The sequence below is a fragment of the Silene latifolia genome, chromosome 1, assembly GCF_048544455.1.
Source record: "Silene latifolia isolate original U9 population chromosome 1, ASM4854445v1, whole genome shotgun sequence".
Taxonomy (NCBI): Eukaryota; Viridiplantae; Streptophyta; class Magnoliopsida; order Caryophyllales; family Caryophyllaceae; genus Silene; species Silene latifolia.
Genome location: NC_133526.1, coordinates 179,478,266 through 179,495,651, shown reverse-complemented (window position 1 = coordinate 179,495,651; position 17,386 = coordinate 179,478,266). Strand labels below are relative to the sequence as shown.

Here is a 17,386-nt window from a genome sequence, read left to right as displayed (position 1 = left end):
TACAAATGATATGGGAATAGTGAGGTTCAGGTGAGAAAAGGCAAAACAAGTTATGGTAATGTGGAGGTAAAAGCGCCAAGCTAGCTCCTGAACAGGACCATATAAGACCGTCCGAATCTCAACTGACTGAAAAATAAAGTACAAGTGCCCTTCATTTGGCACACAACTCACTAATCACATACACCATCTCCTCAAAAATATGCAATAAAATGGAGGAGTGAGACCGTCACGAGATAAAAGTGAATACAGACAGACTCAAAAAGCAAACCAGCTCAAAATTTTTGAAACTTTTCTCTCTGGTTCTTCACTGTAAACGTGATTTTTTTTTTCTTTTTTCATTTTTTTTTCTTTTTTCTTCTCTTTTTTTTTCAATTTCATTTTTTTTTTCTTTCTTTTTCTTCTTTCTTTAATTTCCACCAACTCCAATCATATACACACGGGCCAAACTGCAGACGGAAAAATATACCACAAAAGACATGCTAAACTAGCTTGACTAGGCAGGCTCAGTTTGGGATGTAGCTAGTGGGTAAAAAAAAGGCAAGTTTTGGCTTAAGTGGAGCTAAATCGGTGAAAAATATAAGAAAAGGGGAAAATTTGCAAGCACCTACCTGCATGTGACACCGACCACAAACCCGAATGTGTGCATTTGACAAGAAATCGAATGTCATAAAAGTGCAAAAATGATGAACATGCTATGCAAAAAGTACTACTCTCAATTCCTAATGAACTGGTCATGAATGTCACCAGTTATGGGCTCTAAACCTCAGAAATTGTAAAGTAGGTTGCCAATTTATCAGGTCAAGTCTAAACATCCAGCTATATTTGAACAAAAACTCGTAGATTATGCGTATGACAAAGCTAATAACCATCAACGGAAGTGCAAGGCTCAAGTAAAATGACAAGTTATAGTGCAGTTTCATCACGGAAATCAACTGTTCCGACTCAACCTATATGCAATAATAAACGTGAATTTTTTTTGAAATTTTCTAATTTTCTAATTTTTTTGGTTTTTTTTTTATTTTTAATGAAATAAACAATGCAAGCTGAAATAAATAAACGTGAATGCAAAACAAATGCAAATACAGACTCAAAAGGATGCAATACCCTCCCCAAACCAAAACGGACAACGCCCTCGTTGCCCTCCAGCATACACCTGCAGATATATACAGAGGAACGGGAATATACAACCAATAAAGAATGAAAAACAATAAAATAAAAAGGAGACAAAATAAATAAAAGAGCGAGGATAAACATACAAAACACGAACTTCCCCAAACCAGCCAGAAAACTAGGGAAGTGAGTAGACCAACAGCTACTCGTCAGCCTCCTCGTCACTGTCACGCACGTCCTCCACCGTCACCGTGAAGTCCGGATCTACCTCCTGCTCTCTCCTCCTCTTCTGCTCAGCTCGAGCTCTCTCCGCCGCCGCCGTCGGGTTCTGGTCCTCCTCCTCCTCACTAGCAGACTCCGGGTACCCCTCAGCTGGGTATTGGTAAAAGGAAGGGTGTGGCCAACCCTCTGGGATCGGACGGTGTCGCCTCATGTGATACTCGTATAGAGGGAACAAAGTCAAAGCTATCTCCCTCTCCATACGAGCCTGTCTCTCTGCAATCTCAACTAACAAACCGTCACGGCGCCCTTGGTCCATGACCGAGGACGCCTCAAAGGGTGGTGGAGGTACAAAATTAGCCGGTAGGACCGGCTGTGTCTGTGTCTGGTCGGCGGGTGTGGGAGTAGGAGTAGGAGTAGGGGTCGGGATGAGAGTAGCTGTGGAAGGCTGGACACTCCCAGAAGGTGCGGACCCCTCTCCAGTGTCAAGTCTACGCCGCTTCTTATCGGCGGGTAAAGTAGTAGTTGGGCGGACCTGGAGGTGGTACTGGGGTAGAGGTGGTGGTCGGGCGCCCCGTGCAACAGTGGGCAAAGGGGCTAGACGAGGCAGGGTGTCACAAGGAAGGTCCACGGACAAGGAACGATCTATCTTCCATGTCCGGTAGTATGTGATCAGCCAAGTCTGAGAGTGCATAGCAGCTAGGCTCAGATACCTATCACCGTCTATGTAAGGTAAGTCACGAGGCAAGACAATGAGTAGATAATGGGCAAGAAAGGTGGCTATGCCACCACAGACGATAGTGCCCATGAGCTTCTCTCTCTGAGCCTGGAAGTACCTGGCGGTCAAATAAGCGATGTTGAGGGTAAAGGGACCCTCGTCGTCGATGTTCAGGTAACCACCTAAGATGGAGAGCTCGTTGTTGTTGATGTTGTTTGGCTCCTTTCGGCCAAAAATAGTGCTCCCAACCAGTCTAAGAAAGTAACGGGCGGGGGGTAGGTGGACCTGAGCGAGCTTTCGCTCGTGAAAAGGGGTCTGTGCCAAAGCCTGCCAAAGAAGACTAATGACCTTCCTAGGGGCAACAGTGGTGCCCGTAAAGGAAAGGCCGAGTCGGGTACCAAACTCCTCAAGTGTCATGGAAAAGGTCCAGTTATACAACCGGAAGGACACAGAAAGATTAGTAGGGACAACGTCGTGTGCCCCTGAGGAGAAGGTGAAGGAGCTGAAGAACTCAAGGCTCAGCTCCCTAAAAGTGTGGCCGCTCATAGTGATGAGTCCGGCCATCCTCGTGCCCCGTAAAAGCTCACAAATTGGCTCGTAGAAGCCGAGCCTCTGAAGTGACGTACGTCAAAGAAAGCGCGTAGGGAGAAAGTCACAGTCAACCAAGTTATAAAACCTCTCACGATGAATACCATTAATAAAAGTTATCTGCGGGTTCTCAGGGTGGGAGTCAAGAGTGTCGTCCCACTCGGATCGTAACACTGCCAGCAGCTTGTGCTATCATGACCACGACCGCGACCCCGACCTCTAGAACCTGAAGTAGAAGACCGTCCACTGATGGTACGAGGAACTAGAGCCGCCCGTAAAGCAGCTGCAACTGCGGGTGAGTCCGCCACAAGTGTGCTCACCGTGGCTGAAGTAGAGGTTGTGGCTGCAGCTGTGACCGCCACTGAGGAAGAAAGACCAGCAGTAGTGCTAGCAGTAATAGTGGCTATAACTGAGGTGGTAGCTCAAACAGGGCTAGCAGCAGTGCTAGCAGGCGTAAAAACAGTACCAACAGCAGAGACTAAGAACACGGGGGCTGCGGTACTAACAGAAGTGGAGGCGGTGGTGACAGTAGGGACCACCGTCTCAGACAAGGACGGACTAGAAGTCGAGCTAGTGGAGGGCACAGAGCTAGAATCCATCCTAGTAAAATAGGGCAAGGGAAAAGCAATAAGAAATCGGCGTGAAAACAGCATGAAAATTTCCCTAAACAGTCGAAAAATTCGACTAACGGCCCAGAAATTCCCAAATGTTCCTCAAAAATTTGAATGATAACAGGTAAACAGCAATAGGGGCGGGGTGGCAGATGACAGAAGCAGCAATTTAAGCAACAATGGAGACAAATTGAACAGATGACAGCAGCAAAAACCGGTTAACAGTCGAAAATTTCGACTGAAATTAGCCCTAATCGCAAATTTCCCATAAAATTCGAATTAATCATGTAAAAATCATTGAGGCATGGGAATTAAGCATCAAGTAAGACAAATTAGCCATTGAATCAAAATTATAGTCGAAAAATTCGACCTAATATGAACATCGAAACCCTAATTCCCAATTCACCTCATAAAAAGCAAAATTAACGAAATTAAAATGCAAATAAGTGTAGGAATTACTTACTTGATGATTAGGAACCTACAAATTGAGCAATTAATCGACTAACAAGCAAATTGGGCGATTTTTTTGACCGAAAAATCGCAAACCCTAATTCCTTTAATAGACCGAGTAAAACAGCATGAATCAAGGGGAAAGTAGAGGGCTATGGACGATTAATTAGCAATAAACAAGATGTAGGTGGTGGATTTGGCAAACGGGCAAGAAAATGGAGATTTTGGGGTTCTTTTAATCGCAAATAAGGAAGAAGGGGTGAAAAATTGGGAATAAAATGAAGTAATAGGAAAAATAAAGAAGTTAAAGGGACTCCCTGCGTGCAATTTCCACTTTCACTCGATCGAGTGGTTTAGAACTGCTCGATCGAGAACTTCTTGTATTAATCTACTCGATCGAGTAAAAAGTTACTTGATCGAGAACTCCCCTTTTCAGCTTTTGTCGACCGAGTAACTGGAAACCATTCGATCGAACAAATTCCACTCGATCGAGTACAAAAAGTACTCGATCGAGCTCTTTTCCTCGTGTAAGCTCTTGAATTTGCGTAAAATTCCCCAAACCTGCATAAAAACACTTGCAAAAATATCCCAAAATACCAAATACGAAAAGTAACAGTTTATAGTCTTCTAATCTATACTAAAAATGTCTAAATTCTAATTGTCATAATTAAAAGCAATAAACAAGTCCGACGGAAATTAAAAATTGTTTATACAAATTGGTACACGGGGTATTTCCCCGCTCATTTCTCAAAGCAATTCAGTAGCCCCTTGGAGGGCTCCTGACTGGAGGACGTCATCTCAGCAACATTAATCGTCCTCTTCAATTTCCACGAGCTTGAACTTGAATCGTTAGGAGGAGAATAGTTGACGTCCATATACGCGCGAACTTTTCTCGTCCTTACTCCTTTCACACCAGCTTTAACGTCATCACTCCCACTTTGACTGGCATTAATTGCATAAAAACCATTGACAGCTCCTTCATTATTTTCATCTGTACCTGCAGCAAGGAAAACAGGCGAACTTTCCTCCTTTTTGCTCTCAACCTGACGCGGAGGGGTCACGATAGCAGCACAATGTTCCAAATCATCATTTGGAGTGTCAATAGGAAGGTCAGTTGAAGAGAGGGCATTGCAAGGCTGAGCTTGCATGGGAGCCCTTCGGAACTTAGACTGATGGAATATCAATTCCTCGTCCCCAACCTGAAAAGTCAATGTCTTGCCCCCGACGTCTATTACTGCACGGGCAGTAAATAAAAATGGTCTCCCTAAAATAATAGGGGTATGGGCGTCTTCGGGGATGTCAAGTACAACGAAGTCAACGGGAATAAAGAACCTCCCGATCTTAACAGGTATGTCTTCTATGACACCTAGTGGCCGTGATATGCTCCGGTCGGCCATCTGAACAGTCATATTTGTGCAATTAAACTTTTTCAAACCAAGTCTCTTAGCCAGAGACAGCGGTAAGACACTCACGCTAGCGCCAAGATCTCATAACGCGTTATCAATCAAATGGGTACCAATATGACAGGGAATCGAAAAACTACCCGGGTCTGACTGTTTGGGAGGTAACTTATTCTGAACTAAGGCCGTCCCTACCTCGGTCAAAGCTACCGTCTCATGGTCATTAATGTGCCTCTTACGTGACAAAATTTCTTTCATAAATTTAAGGTAAGAGGGTACCTGTGTCAGCAATTCGGCGAATGGCACAGTGACTTGAAAGCTTTTCAGGAGTTCGGCAAATTTGCCGAATTGTTGATTAGCCTTAGTACTCTGTAAACGCCTCGGGAATGGCACCGTGATGGGTATCTCGAGCCCTTTGTTCCTCTCTTCCAATGTATCAGCCGGATCAAGCTCTAAATCCTTCGAACGAGACTTCTTTCCTCTCGAACGTGGTCTTTCAGGTGATTTTTCACTCGATTGAGCACTAGCAGGCTCTCGATCGAGTTGTTCTTTATCTTCATTACTCGATCGAGCAAAAATGTCATTCGATCGAGCAGATTCTTCAGCAAATTCACTCGATCGAGCAGTTTTATTTACTCGATCGAGCTCTTCTTTTTCCTGCTCACTCGATCGAGTAGAAATTTCACTCGATCGAGTCCTTTCTTCAGCAGTTTTACTCGATCGACCCCCATAAATTTGTCGATCGAGCACTTTCTTTGTCTCCAGCTCTTTTTCTTCAACAGAACATTGTTCATCAGCAGTAATTACCTTCCCCGGGTCTGATTTCGGTCCTTCATATGAATAACCGCTCCTCAAATTAACTAAATTCACCGTCTCATGTGGATTCTTATCGGCTTGTGACGGTAAATGTCACGGTTTCCTTGTGGGCTGGTTCGCGGCTAACTGGGCAACTTGAGTTTCAAGTGCCTTGATAGATGCATATTTTTGTTGATCACTCAGCTGCCACTGCTTTGTCAAAGACTGCAACATCGTCTTCAACTCACCTATCTCACTTACCCCACCAGAAGATGATGCACCTTGATTAGGTGTAGGAAAGAAAGGAGGCTTCTGAAAGCTTTGTTGAGCCTTATGAGGAGGGACATATGGCTGCTGCTGCTGCGGAGGAGGGGTAGGATTGAGCACATTTTTACTTGTCCACCTCAAATTGGGATGGACTGCCCCTTGGTTGTTATAATAGGAACCCCCTCCTTGCCTGTATTGTTGAAAAGCAAGGACCTGTTCCTTCTCCGTAAGACAAGCCCAACAAAGAGCAGTGACCGTCGTTGCTCCCACACCTCTTACATGTGACAGTCTCCCCTCTAGTAAGCAAATGAACCGTCCGAGGCTCCCAGCGAGATGCGGCTCCACTTATCAAACCTAGCATTCATGGCTTCCAGCTGAGCCACAACTTGCTTATCGACTGCATGAACTATTCTAATACCATCCCTCGGGTTTCCATACTCAGCACAGTGGGTCGCCATCTCTTCAATAAGAGCCCATCCCTTATCATCGTCGGTGTTCTTTTGAAATATTCCGTTGGATGATGCATCAAGTATGGCTCTGTGATCATCGTATAGCCCATTGTAGAACTGATTGGACAGGAACCACGGATCAAAACCATGGTGAGGAATAGACCTCACCAATCTCTTGAAACGGCACCAAGCTTCATAGAAAGTTTCATCCGGTGCCTGTTTGAAACTTGTGATCTTGGCCCTCAGCTGATTAGTGCGCTGCGGAGGGAAATATCTCTTATAAAAAGCAAGAGCAAGGGTCTCCCCGATCAGTGACCCCATGCGGCCGTCGGCCCAAATCGATCGACCACTCTCTCGACCGAGTCACCAAAGAAAAAGGAAACAGAACCTCCTTAATTTTGTCTTGAGTTACCCCCTTTGTGGCGGGGATAGTAGAACAGTAGTCCATAAAGACCTCCATATGCTTCCTCGGGTCTGCACCTGCCACACCTCTAAAGAGATTTCTCTCCACCAGATTGATATAGGACGGACGGATGTCAAAAGTATTCCCATCCTCAGTCTGGAGATTGAAACCTTTAGGAATAGATGATGCTTTAGGCTCCGAATGACTGGCAATGTTCGGCATCTTTGCTGGTTGGTTTACAGAACTGAAAGTATCTTCTTCAAAAGATGGATTTTCTGTAAATAGGAAATGTTGAAGCTCTGGTTCGAAAGTACTCAAGCCTTCCTTTCGTGATTCTCTTTGCAGACGCAGTCTATGCCTGAACAGCCTCTCTGGTTCAGAATCAGCTGAAACTAACTCCAACCTATGTGACCTGGGCATACACAACACTGAAAGAAAATGAATAAGAACTGCCTCAAGGAATAAAAATTCCCTGAGACGGATAAAATAAACGAAACAAAGACAGATAGGGCTATTGCCTCCCCGACAACAGCGCCAAAATTTGACAGGGCTGTCGTATACCTATCAAAAATAACTAACTAAACTAACTATATAGCTAGGGAAGTCAGGTCGATCTTTTCAGGGAGGCAAGATATCTGTAAGAGTCCGTCTATTTGGTCACAAATGGGTGGGGGGGGGGGGGGGGGTGTTTGTAATTTGATTTCTAAACTAAAAGTGCAAAAGGAAGAGAAGCAAGGAAAGAGCAATAAAGGCAGAAAATGAGATTAAACTATCAATAGAGAGAGGACATGTCAGGATTTCGGTTCACTATGGTAGTCCAGTGACTCAACTGTAAACAACTTAGATAAACTACTGCGAGACGGATATGGAAAGGTCCTTCCGGTCCACTTTCTACCCTAGATTCCCACTAACTTAACTTCCGTCCTCGTCAGGGTAGTCTACTATTCATAGCAGGTCTATTTAGTCCAATCTTCCGATCCAGGATTAAATTTAACCAGATTAAAAGGTGACTCAGAAGCGTGCACTCAACTAAGTCAGTAAATACAGTTATATTGCTATGGGGACAAAATCTCACAAATAATTCATCTAACCTATTTACTACATCGTCACATTTCTACTGCAGATTCCCTAATCCTAACATGAAACAGATTAGCTACTCAAGCTATCAGTATCGTCAAAACTAATAACGATGAATAAAATAATATTAAACATGATGAGACAATAATAAAATTGCATAAAAGGTAATTAGGGCAGAAAATTAAATGAAGTAAAACGAACAATTAAAGTAAATGAAAGAGAGATTAATATTAAAAAGGGAGAAAGAGATTACAATCACAAGAATCCGGCGTAAAGAACAAACAAATCCGAGCGAGAAAATCCAAAAGCAAAAGTTACAGTGGAAGGAAGAAAAGTAACGCAGACTTTTACTGTGAAGCTGAATGATAAGATAAAACGTGGATGCTAATGACCTAGTTGAAGTACGTTTAAATATAAAAAATGCTAAGTCTAATAACTGAAATGAGTTCACGGGCTAATTAAAGCCCACGACAGCCAAAACCACTCGATCGAGTAGTCTGAAACCACTCGATCGAGCATTTCCCCAGATAATCTACTCGATCGAGTAGAATTGTTACTCGATCGAGTAACCTCTAATTCTAGCGCTTCTTGATCGAGTAAAATATTACTCAATCGACCATTCTCAGCTATAGAAACCACTCGATCGAGTGTTCTTCCTCCAAAACAGCTCAAACTCATGACCGACTACTCCGTAGACCGTTCCTTCACGCATCCCAATGCAAGATCTCACTCTGAACAATCTCGTCTCCTTAAAATGCATGCAAAAAGGGACGAAAATGGTACGATTCCACTACTTTCGCGTTCATTTCTACAAAATGGACAAAACGAACCAAAGTAGCCAATTCGGGGCATATTGCAATATAAACAGTACGAAAGTACATAGAAATACGTGCTAAAATAGGCTAAAAAGACTATACAAAATGCACGTATCAGTGCATGAGGGACATTTACCATTTAGGTATCTGGGAGTCCCAATCACTTCTGGCAGGATGTCAAAGGGGGACTGTAATATCCTTGTGGAGAAACTGGTAAGCAGGATAAGGAGTTTTCGGACTAAGAAACTTTCATATTCTGGTAGATTAGTTCTGGTGAACTCTGTACTCACTGCAATTTATAGCTACTGGATCAACATTTTTGTTATTCCAAAAGGAGTCCTCAACAAAGTTTATGCAATTTGTAAAAAATTTCTTTGGGATGCCAGTCCTGATTACATTAAAGTGCTAGAGTCAGCTGGGCTAAGGTCTGTGCCTCAAAGAGTGAAGGAGGTCTGGGTATCAAAGATAGTATAACTTGGAATCATGCTGCAATTGGGAAATTGGTATGGTGGGTTTATTTTAGTCCAGACAGATTATGGGTAAAGTGGGTTAATCAGGTTTATATAAAAGGAAGGAATTGGGATGAGTACACCCCTAGTGGAGATCTGAGCTGGGGGTGGAAGTCCATCTGTAAAGTGAAAGAGAAATTGGCGCCTGGTTATCATAATGGACAATGGTTACTTGACACTAAAGGATATACTATGGAAAGTGGATATGATCTCTTGAGGGACAAATTTCAGACTGTTCAATGGCATAGAATGGTCTGGAATAGGTGGTGTGTTCCAAAACATCAATTGGTGGGGTGACTAATTGGTAGGGAGGCTTTGATGCTTAAAGATAAACTTTTTGCTCTAGGCATAGCTGCTGATGATCTCTGTCTGCTATGTGGTGCAGGGACTGAGAGCCATTATCATCTGTTCCAGTCTTGCCCATATAGTAGGAAAGTTCTTGGTTTGTTTGACAACTTGACTGGTACTTCTTATCTAGATGCTAATCTGCTCTCCTGGATTGAAGCTAGGAAGTTTTCAGACCTGAAGACTGGAGTCCTACTATGTGCTGCAATGGCTCTGTATTACCACCTCTGGTTACAGAGGAACATAGCTCGAATTGAAGGGAGCATTCTCAAACCTGAACTCCTGCGGGATATTATCACAAAGGAGCTAAGGTTTAGGCTGAATACACTCATTAAGCCTGGTATTCAATGTAATGATAGAAATTGGCTAAGAAGTGTTAATTTGTATGTTTAAAACCCAGTTTGTTGGGGTTTTAAAATATGCTTGTACCTAAAATGGTTGAGTTGTAACTTTTGTTATGGTCTTAATGGAAATGCTTACATTTCATCAAAAAAAACTTTTCCTCTCTTTTGAACATGATCGAATACTTTTTATGCGAAATCGGAGGATAGAAGGACATGGGAGTTGGAGAAGGTAGGGGAATACTCGGTAAAGTCAGCTTAAAAGTCCCTAACGATGAAAAGAGTCGATGATGCGGGCATGGATGATAGGGTGTCACAACCTAATCAACGATAAATACCCTAAACACAAATGAATGCAGTAATAGGGGTCGACCACAAGGAGACGGGAGTTGCTATACAAGTTGTTATGGGGTGAATTCTATCAAGGTCGCTTATCAATTGGTTTGGTTGGGTTTATGAAACAATAATAATAAAGGAAGAGTCTAAAGAGGTCGTGTCACACATGCAAATTATCTAAATGTTCAAGTTAAACATAGGAGTTGATAATATCGTTAATTGTTTAGGCTTAAAGGCAATCACCTCTCGGCCTTATTGTCAACCATAGTACGGGTCCTAACGAGATCTTACTATGGCTAGGTCGTCTAATAAAACATGCTGAGTCTAATTCAATTTCGTGCCTCTCGACTTATAAAAGTGAATTAACAAATTTAATCTAAGATAGTGGCCCACAATCAAAGACTAACAAAACAATGAAAACATGTGATAGAAACTTTTAATCGATATAATAACATCCCAATTCAACAATTGCAAAAACTATTTATGCATGGCTTGCCTTAATCCCCAGACTAGTGAACTACTCTTGCATAATGATAACTAATCTAATGACAAATGATAAAGTAAACATGATAATTAGTAAATGGAAATAACAAAGGAATAATAAAATAATACTAGAAATGAGATTACCTTTATAATGGAAATAGAACTTGAATATAGAAGAACAAATACTTGAAATGGAAATTGTAAATGAACTTGAAATGCTTAAAGGAAATTTTTTATAACATAAAGGAAATGATTAAGGTAGTGTTTGGATACCCGGAATTGATTTCATTTTCATGATTTCAATTGTAGAAATCAAAATGTTTGAATTCAATTCCAAATCCAATTCCAAAAATTCGTTTGGAGATCACATGGAATTCGATTCCGGATTTCAATTTCTCATTGGCGTTTGGGAACTCATGGAATTGGAATTGGAATTGGAGTTGGAGTTGGGCGGGTCACGTATGGGTCGAAGTCACCAGTTTTTTTTTTAAGTTTTTTATTAGGAAAAAATGAACCTTATGACGGAATATATTTGCGATTAAAAAAAATCATAAATAAAAAAATTTGCGATGAAACTTGCATCTCAAAAAACCGTAATCAAATAATGATGGAATTGAAATGACTAGTATATGATAAGAATTTGAGAGTGCCAAATTTTAACTAAGATGAAATTGATAAAGAATTGAGTCCAATTCCAATTCCAAATTCTAGGGACTCCCAAACGCTTGAATTGTCTCAATTCCGGAATTCAAATATAATTCTAGGTTTCCAAATACACCATAAGGGAAATCTAATCTGAACTAAACTAAGAACTGAAATAAGAGTATAAAAGAGGTGTAGAAGGTGTGTGAGAAGTGTCTTGATACGTCTGTCGTGTACCTATTAAAAATAAACTAACTAAACTAACTATATAGCTAGGGAAGTCAGGTCGATCTCCTCAGGGAGGCAAGATATCTGTAAAAGTCCATCTATTTGGTCACAAATGGGAGGGTTGTTTGAATTGTTTTCTAAACTAAAGGTTTAAAGGAAGAGAAGTACAGAAAAGAGCAGTAAAGGCAAGGAAATAGATTTAAACTATCAGATAGAGAAGGGTCATGTCAGGATTTCGGTTCACTATGGTAGTCCAGTGACTCAACCGTAGATAACTTAGACAGATTAATGTGAGACGGATGTGGAAAGGTCCTTTCGGTCCACTTTCTATCCTAAAAAACCACTAACTTAACTTTCGTCCCCGTCAGGGTAGTCTACTGTTCATAGCAAGCCTATTTATAGTCCAATCTTTCGATCTAGGATTAATTTTAGCCCAGATTAAAGGGATGACTCAGAAGCGTGCACTCAACTAAGTCGCTAAAAATACAATTAAATTGCTATGGTGACAGAATCTCACAATTAACTCATCTAAACTATTTACTACATCGTCACATTTCTACCGTAGCTCCCCTAATCCCAACATGAAAGAAGTTTAGCTACTCATATCGCTAATAATATCAAAACTAACAATCAACAATGAATTAACAATAAACATGATGAAATAACAAATAAAATGCATAAAAGAGAATTAGGGCAGAAATTAAATATGACTAAACGAAGAATTAAAGCAAACAAAAGAGAGATTATTATTAAGAAAAGAGAAAGGGATTACAATCGTGCGAATCCGGCGTAAAGAACAATAAATCCGAGCAAAACAATCCCGAGAACAAGGTTACAGAGAAAGGAGAAAAGTAACGCAGTCTTGAAAATTAAATAAAAGCTAAGTAGTGAATAAAATATGATGCTAATGACCTAGCTAATGCGTGCTTAAATAGGAAAATAACTAAGTTTATCGAAATAAAACAACTCACGGACTAATTAAAACCCATGACAGCAGAAACCACTCGATCGAGTGGAATAAAACCACTCGATCGAGCAAAACTCAGAACAATCTACTCGATCGAGTAGAATAAGCAGTCGATCGAGTAACTCCTCTTTAGAGCACCTCTAGATCGAGTAGAAAACTACTCGATTGACCAACTGGGACCATAAAAACCACTCGATCGAGTGGTAAAACTACTCGATCGAGTCTTCTGTCTTCAATTCAGCTCAAGTCCATGCCTGACAGCCTCGTAATCCATGCCTTCACACATTCCAATGCAATATCTCACTCTGGAAAATCTCGTCTCCTCTAAATGCATGCAAAAAGGACAGAAAAGGGTACGATTCCACTACTTTCGCGTTCATTTCTACAAAATGGATAAAACGAACCAAAGTAGCCAATTCGGGGCATAATACTATATAAACAGTACAAAAATGCATAGAAATACGTGCTGAAATAGGCTAAAAAGACTATATAATATGCACATATCAAATCTCCCCAAACCGAACCTTTGCTCGTCCTCGAGTAAACTAAAATGCAACTAATGGAACGGAAATGAAAACTCAGAGCTAGCTTAACTTGTCTACTTGAACCAATTTAATGCAACTAATACTAACAGTTAAAGCTAAGTAGTCAATACGCAAACGAGTTATGAGCTGTTCAGAAATATAGCCGACCTATCGACCTTGCAAGACCAACAAAATCGGACTCTCTCGTGGTCACTCTTCTCTCTTGAAGCAAAGGGTGAATGTTATATGTAAAAGAGAGAAGGAAAGACAGTCACTCGCCTAACTGCGACCTACATAGCATGCATGCAACAAAAATGAAAGACAATTCAAGTACTAATGCACACACTCCAACCAAAAATGTCCGTCACAGCCGAGGGCTTGCAAATAATATGGGAATAGTGAGGTTCAGGTGAGAAAAGGCAAAACAAGTTATGGTAATGTGGAGGTAAAAGCGTCAAGCTAGTTCCTAACAGGACCATATAAGACCATCCGAATCTCAACTGACTGGAAAACTAAGTACAAGTGCCCTTCATTTGGCACACAACTCACCAAACTCATACACAATCTCCTCAAAAATATAGAATAAGGATGGAGGAGTCAGACGGTCACAAACTTTCCTTTTTTAAACACCGTCTGAATGAAACAACTGAAACAAGTCAAACTTTTTCAAACTTCTTTTTTTCTTTTTTTTTTCTCACGTGAATCAGCCTTCTTTTTTTTTCATTTTCTTTTTTCATTTTTTTCTTTCTTTCACGTTTTTCCTCTTTTTTTTTCTTTTTCAATTTTTTTTTCTTTTTCTCCTTCCTCTATTTACACCAACTCCATACAGATAAATACGAGCCAAAATGCAGACGGAAAATCATACCACAAAAGAACATACTAAAACTAGCTTGACTAGGCAGACTTAATTTTGGATGTAGCTAATGGGTCAAAAAGGCAAGTTTTGGCTTATGTGGAGCTAAATGGGTGAAAAATATAAGGAAAAGGGAAGATTTGCAAGCACCTCCCTGCATGTGACACCAACCACAAACCCGAATATGTGCATTTGACAAGAAATTGAATGTCATAAAAGTGCAAAAATGATGAACATGCTATGCAAGGAGTACTACTCTCAATTCCTAATGAACCGGTCATGAATGTCACCAGTTATGGGCTCTAAAACTCAGAATTTATGGAGTAGTTTGCCAATTTATCAGGTCAAGTCTAAACAATCAGCTATATTTGAACATAAACTCGTAGACTATGCGTATGACAAAGCAAATAACTATCAGCAGAAGTGCAAGGCTCAAGTAAAATAGACAAGTTATAGTGCATTATCATCAGGGAAATCTACCGTTCCGACTCAACCTATATGCAAAAATAAACGTGAATATTTTCGGATTTTTTTGAAATTTTCTAATTTTTTTGGTTTTTTTTTTATTTTTTAATGAAATAAATAAACAATGCAAGCTGAAATAAATAAACGTGAATGCAAAACAAATGCAAATGCAGACTCAAAAGGATGCAATACCCTCCCCAAACCAAAACGGACAACGCCCTCGTTGTCCTCCAGCATACACCAGCAGATATATACAGGGGAATGGGAATATACAACCAATAAAGAATAAAAATAATGAAATAAAAAGGAGACAAAACAAAAGAGTAAGAAAGACATACACAACACGAACTTCCCCAAACCAGCCAGAAAACTGGGAAGTGAGTAGACCAGTAGCTACTCACCAGCCTCCTCGTCACGGACGTCCTCCACCGTGAACTCAGGATCGGCCTCCTCCTCTCTCCTCCTCCGCTCCTCAGCGCGAGCTCTCTCCACTGCCACCTCAGGATCCTCGTCCTCGTCCTCCTCCTCAGCAGACTCCGGGTACCCCTCAGCTGGGTACCGGTAGAAGGAAGGGTGTGGCCAACCCTCTGGGATCGGACGGTGTCGCCTCAAGTGGTACTCGTACAGAGGGTGCAAGGTAAGAGCTAAGTCCCTCTCCATACGAGCCTGTCGCTCTGCAATCTCTAGCAACAAAACGTCACGGCGCCCTTGGTCCATGACCGCGGACGCCACAAAGGGTGGAGGTGGTACGAAAGTAGCCGGAAAAACCGGCTGTGCGTGTGTCTGGTCGGTGGGAGTGGGAGTGGGAGTAGGAGTAGGAGTAGGGGTCGGGATGGGAGTAGCCGTGGAAGGCTGAGTACTCCCTGAAGGTGTGGACCCCTCTCCAGTCTCAAGTCTACGCTGCTTCTTGGCGGCGGGAATAGTGGGAGGTGGTCTGAGTAAAAGGTGGTAGACCGGTGGAGGTGGCAGTCGGTCGCCCTTAGCGACAGTAGGCAAAGGGGCTAGACGGAGGAGAGTGTCACAAGGTAAGTCTACAGACAAGGAGCCGTCTATCTTCCATGTCCAGGTAGTCCGGGGTCGACCAATCTTTGAGAAAGCATGGAATCCGGACTCGAAACCTCTCTCCCTCGAGGTATCGTAAGTCACGAGGCCGGACGGGGAAGAAGGAACGGGCAAGAATGGTGGCTATGCCACCGCAGGCAATAGATCCCGTCTCCTTCAGCCCCTAGGCCTGAAAGTACTGGGCGGTCAAGTAGGCAATGTTGAGGGTAAAAGGACCTTCATAGTCAACGTTCAGGTAACCGCCCAGGATGGAGAGCTCGGTGTTTGTGATGTTGTTCGGCTCCTTTCGGCCGAAAATGGTACTCCCCATCATCCTAAGAAAGTAACGGGCATGGGGGAGGTGGACCTGGGCGAGCTTTCGCTCGGGAAAGGTGGTCTGGGCCAAGGTCCTCCAAAGCTGGCGGATGACCCTCCTGGGGGCGGTAGTGTCGCCCGTAGAGGAAAGGCCAATTCGGCAACCAAACTCCTGCAAAGTCATCGGAAAGGTCCGGTTGAACAACCGGAAAGACACCGAAGAACTAGCGGGGTCAACATCGTGTGCCCCGGAGGAGAAGGTGAAGGAGCTGAGGAACTCAAGACTCAGCTCCAAAAAGGTACGGCCGCTCATAGTGATGAGCCCGGTCATCCCCGTGCCCCGTAGAAGCTCACAAACCGACTCATAAATGCCGAGTCTCTCAAGTGCCGGTTTATCTAAAAACTGGGAAGGTACAAACTCACAGCCTAGGAGGTGATAAAACCTCTTACGATGAACAACGTTAACAAAAATTACCTGCGGATAGTCGGGGTGAGAGTCGAGGGAGGTGTCCCCTCGGACCGTAACCATGCCAGAAGGAGAGGCAGCTGAAGTGAAGGGAGCGGCAGAGGTAGAGGTAGCAGGAGCTGGTGTAGAACGGTAACGTCCACGACCTCGGCCCCGGCCTCTAGAACCCAAAGTAGAAGCCCGTGCGGTGACGGTGTGAGGGACTAGGGCCGCTCTAAAGGCAGCTGCAACTGCCGGCGAGTCCGCCACAGGTGTGAAAACAGCGGCTGGAGTAGAGAGTGTGGCTGCTGTGGCCACCACTAACGAAGAAAGACTAGCAGCAGTGCTAGCAGTGGTGGTGGCCGCAACGGAAATGGCAGCCAAAACAGAGCTAGCTGGGGTAAAAACGGTACCGGCAGCAGAAACTAAAAACACAGGGGCTGCAGTACTAACTAAAGTGGAGGCGGTGGTAACAGCAGGGACCACAGTCTCACTCAGGGATGGACTAGAAGTCTGGCTAGTAGAGGGCAATGAGCTAGAATCCATCCTGTATACAAAGGGCAAAAGAGATGATAAGATAACAGTGGCTAAACAGCAAGAAAACCAGCATGGTAACAGCATGATAATCCCCAAACAGTCGAAAAAAAAAATTCGACTTCAGCCCACAAATTCCCAATATTCCTCAAAATTTTTGAATTAAAGAATGTAAACAGTGATAGGGGCGGGATAGCAAGTATTAACAGCAGCAATTAAACAATAACTGAGGTGAATTAAGCGTGAAATCATGAAGACTCAGTATGACAGTCGAAAACCCAGTATGACAGTCGAAAATTCGACTGAAATTCAGCCCTAATCACGAATTTCACTCAAAATTCGAATTAATCATGCAACAAACATTGAGGAGACGGGAATTAAGCATCAAATAGGGTAAAGAAGGGCAAGTAATGACAGTATAAGTCGAAAAACTCGACTAAACAGTGAATTTCGAAC

General features: G+C 42.6%; 1 protein-coding gene and 1 non-coding gene across 2 annotated transcripts; both read left to right on the top strand.

Moving 5' to 3' along the window:
- Positions 1 to 6,749: 6,749 nt before the first annotated feature.
- LOC141620585 (small nucleolar RNA R71) lies at positions 6,750 to 6,855 on the top strand. The gene has a single exon (XR_012531998.1). It is a non-coding gene; the product is annotated as a small nucleolar RNA R71 (small nucleolar RNA).
- A 2,152-nt stretch (positions 6,856 to 9,007) lies between these two features.
- On the top strand, positions 9,008 to 10,149 carry LOC141588260 (uncharacterized). The gene is made up of 3 exons (XM_074409713.1): positions 9,008 to 9,358; positions 9,460 to 9,677; positions 9,720 to 10,149. Exons 1-3 carry the CDS (start codon positions 9,008 to 9,010, stop codon positions 10,147 to 10,149), a joined length of 999 nt encoding a protein of 332 aa, XP_074265814.1.
- Positions 10,150 to 17,386: the final 7,237 nt, after the last annotated feature.

Coding starts and splice junctions, on each gene's coding strand:
- LOC141588260 (XM_074409713.1), top strand. CDS start 9,008: ATGCACGTATCAGTGCATGAGGGACATTTACCATTTAGGTATCTGGGA. Junction 9,359..9,459: donor AAAGAGTGAAGGAGGTCTGG/GTATCAAAGATA, acceptor TGGGTTAATCAG/GTTTATATAAAAGGAAGGAA. Junction 9,678..9,719: donor AGAATGGTCTGGAATAGGTG/GTGTGTTCCAAA, acceptor ACTAATTGGTAG/GGAGGCTTTGATGCTTAAAG.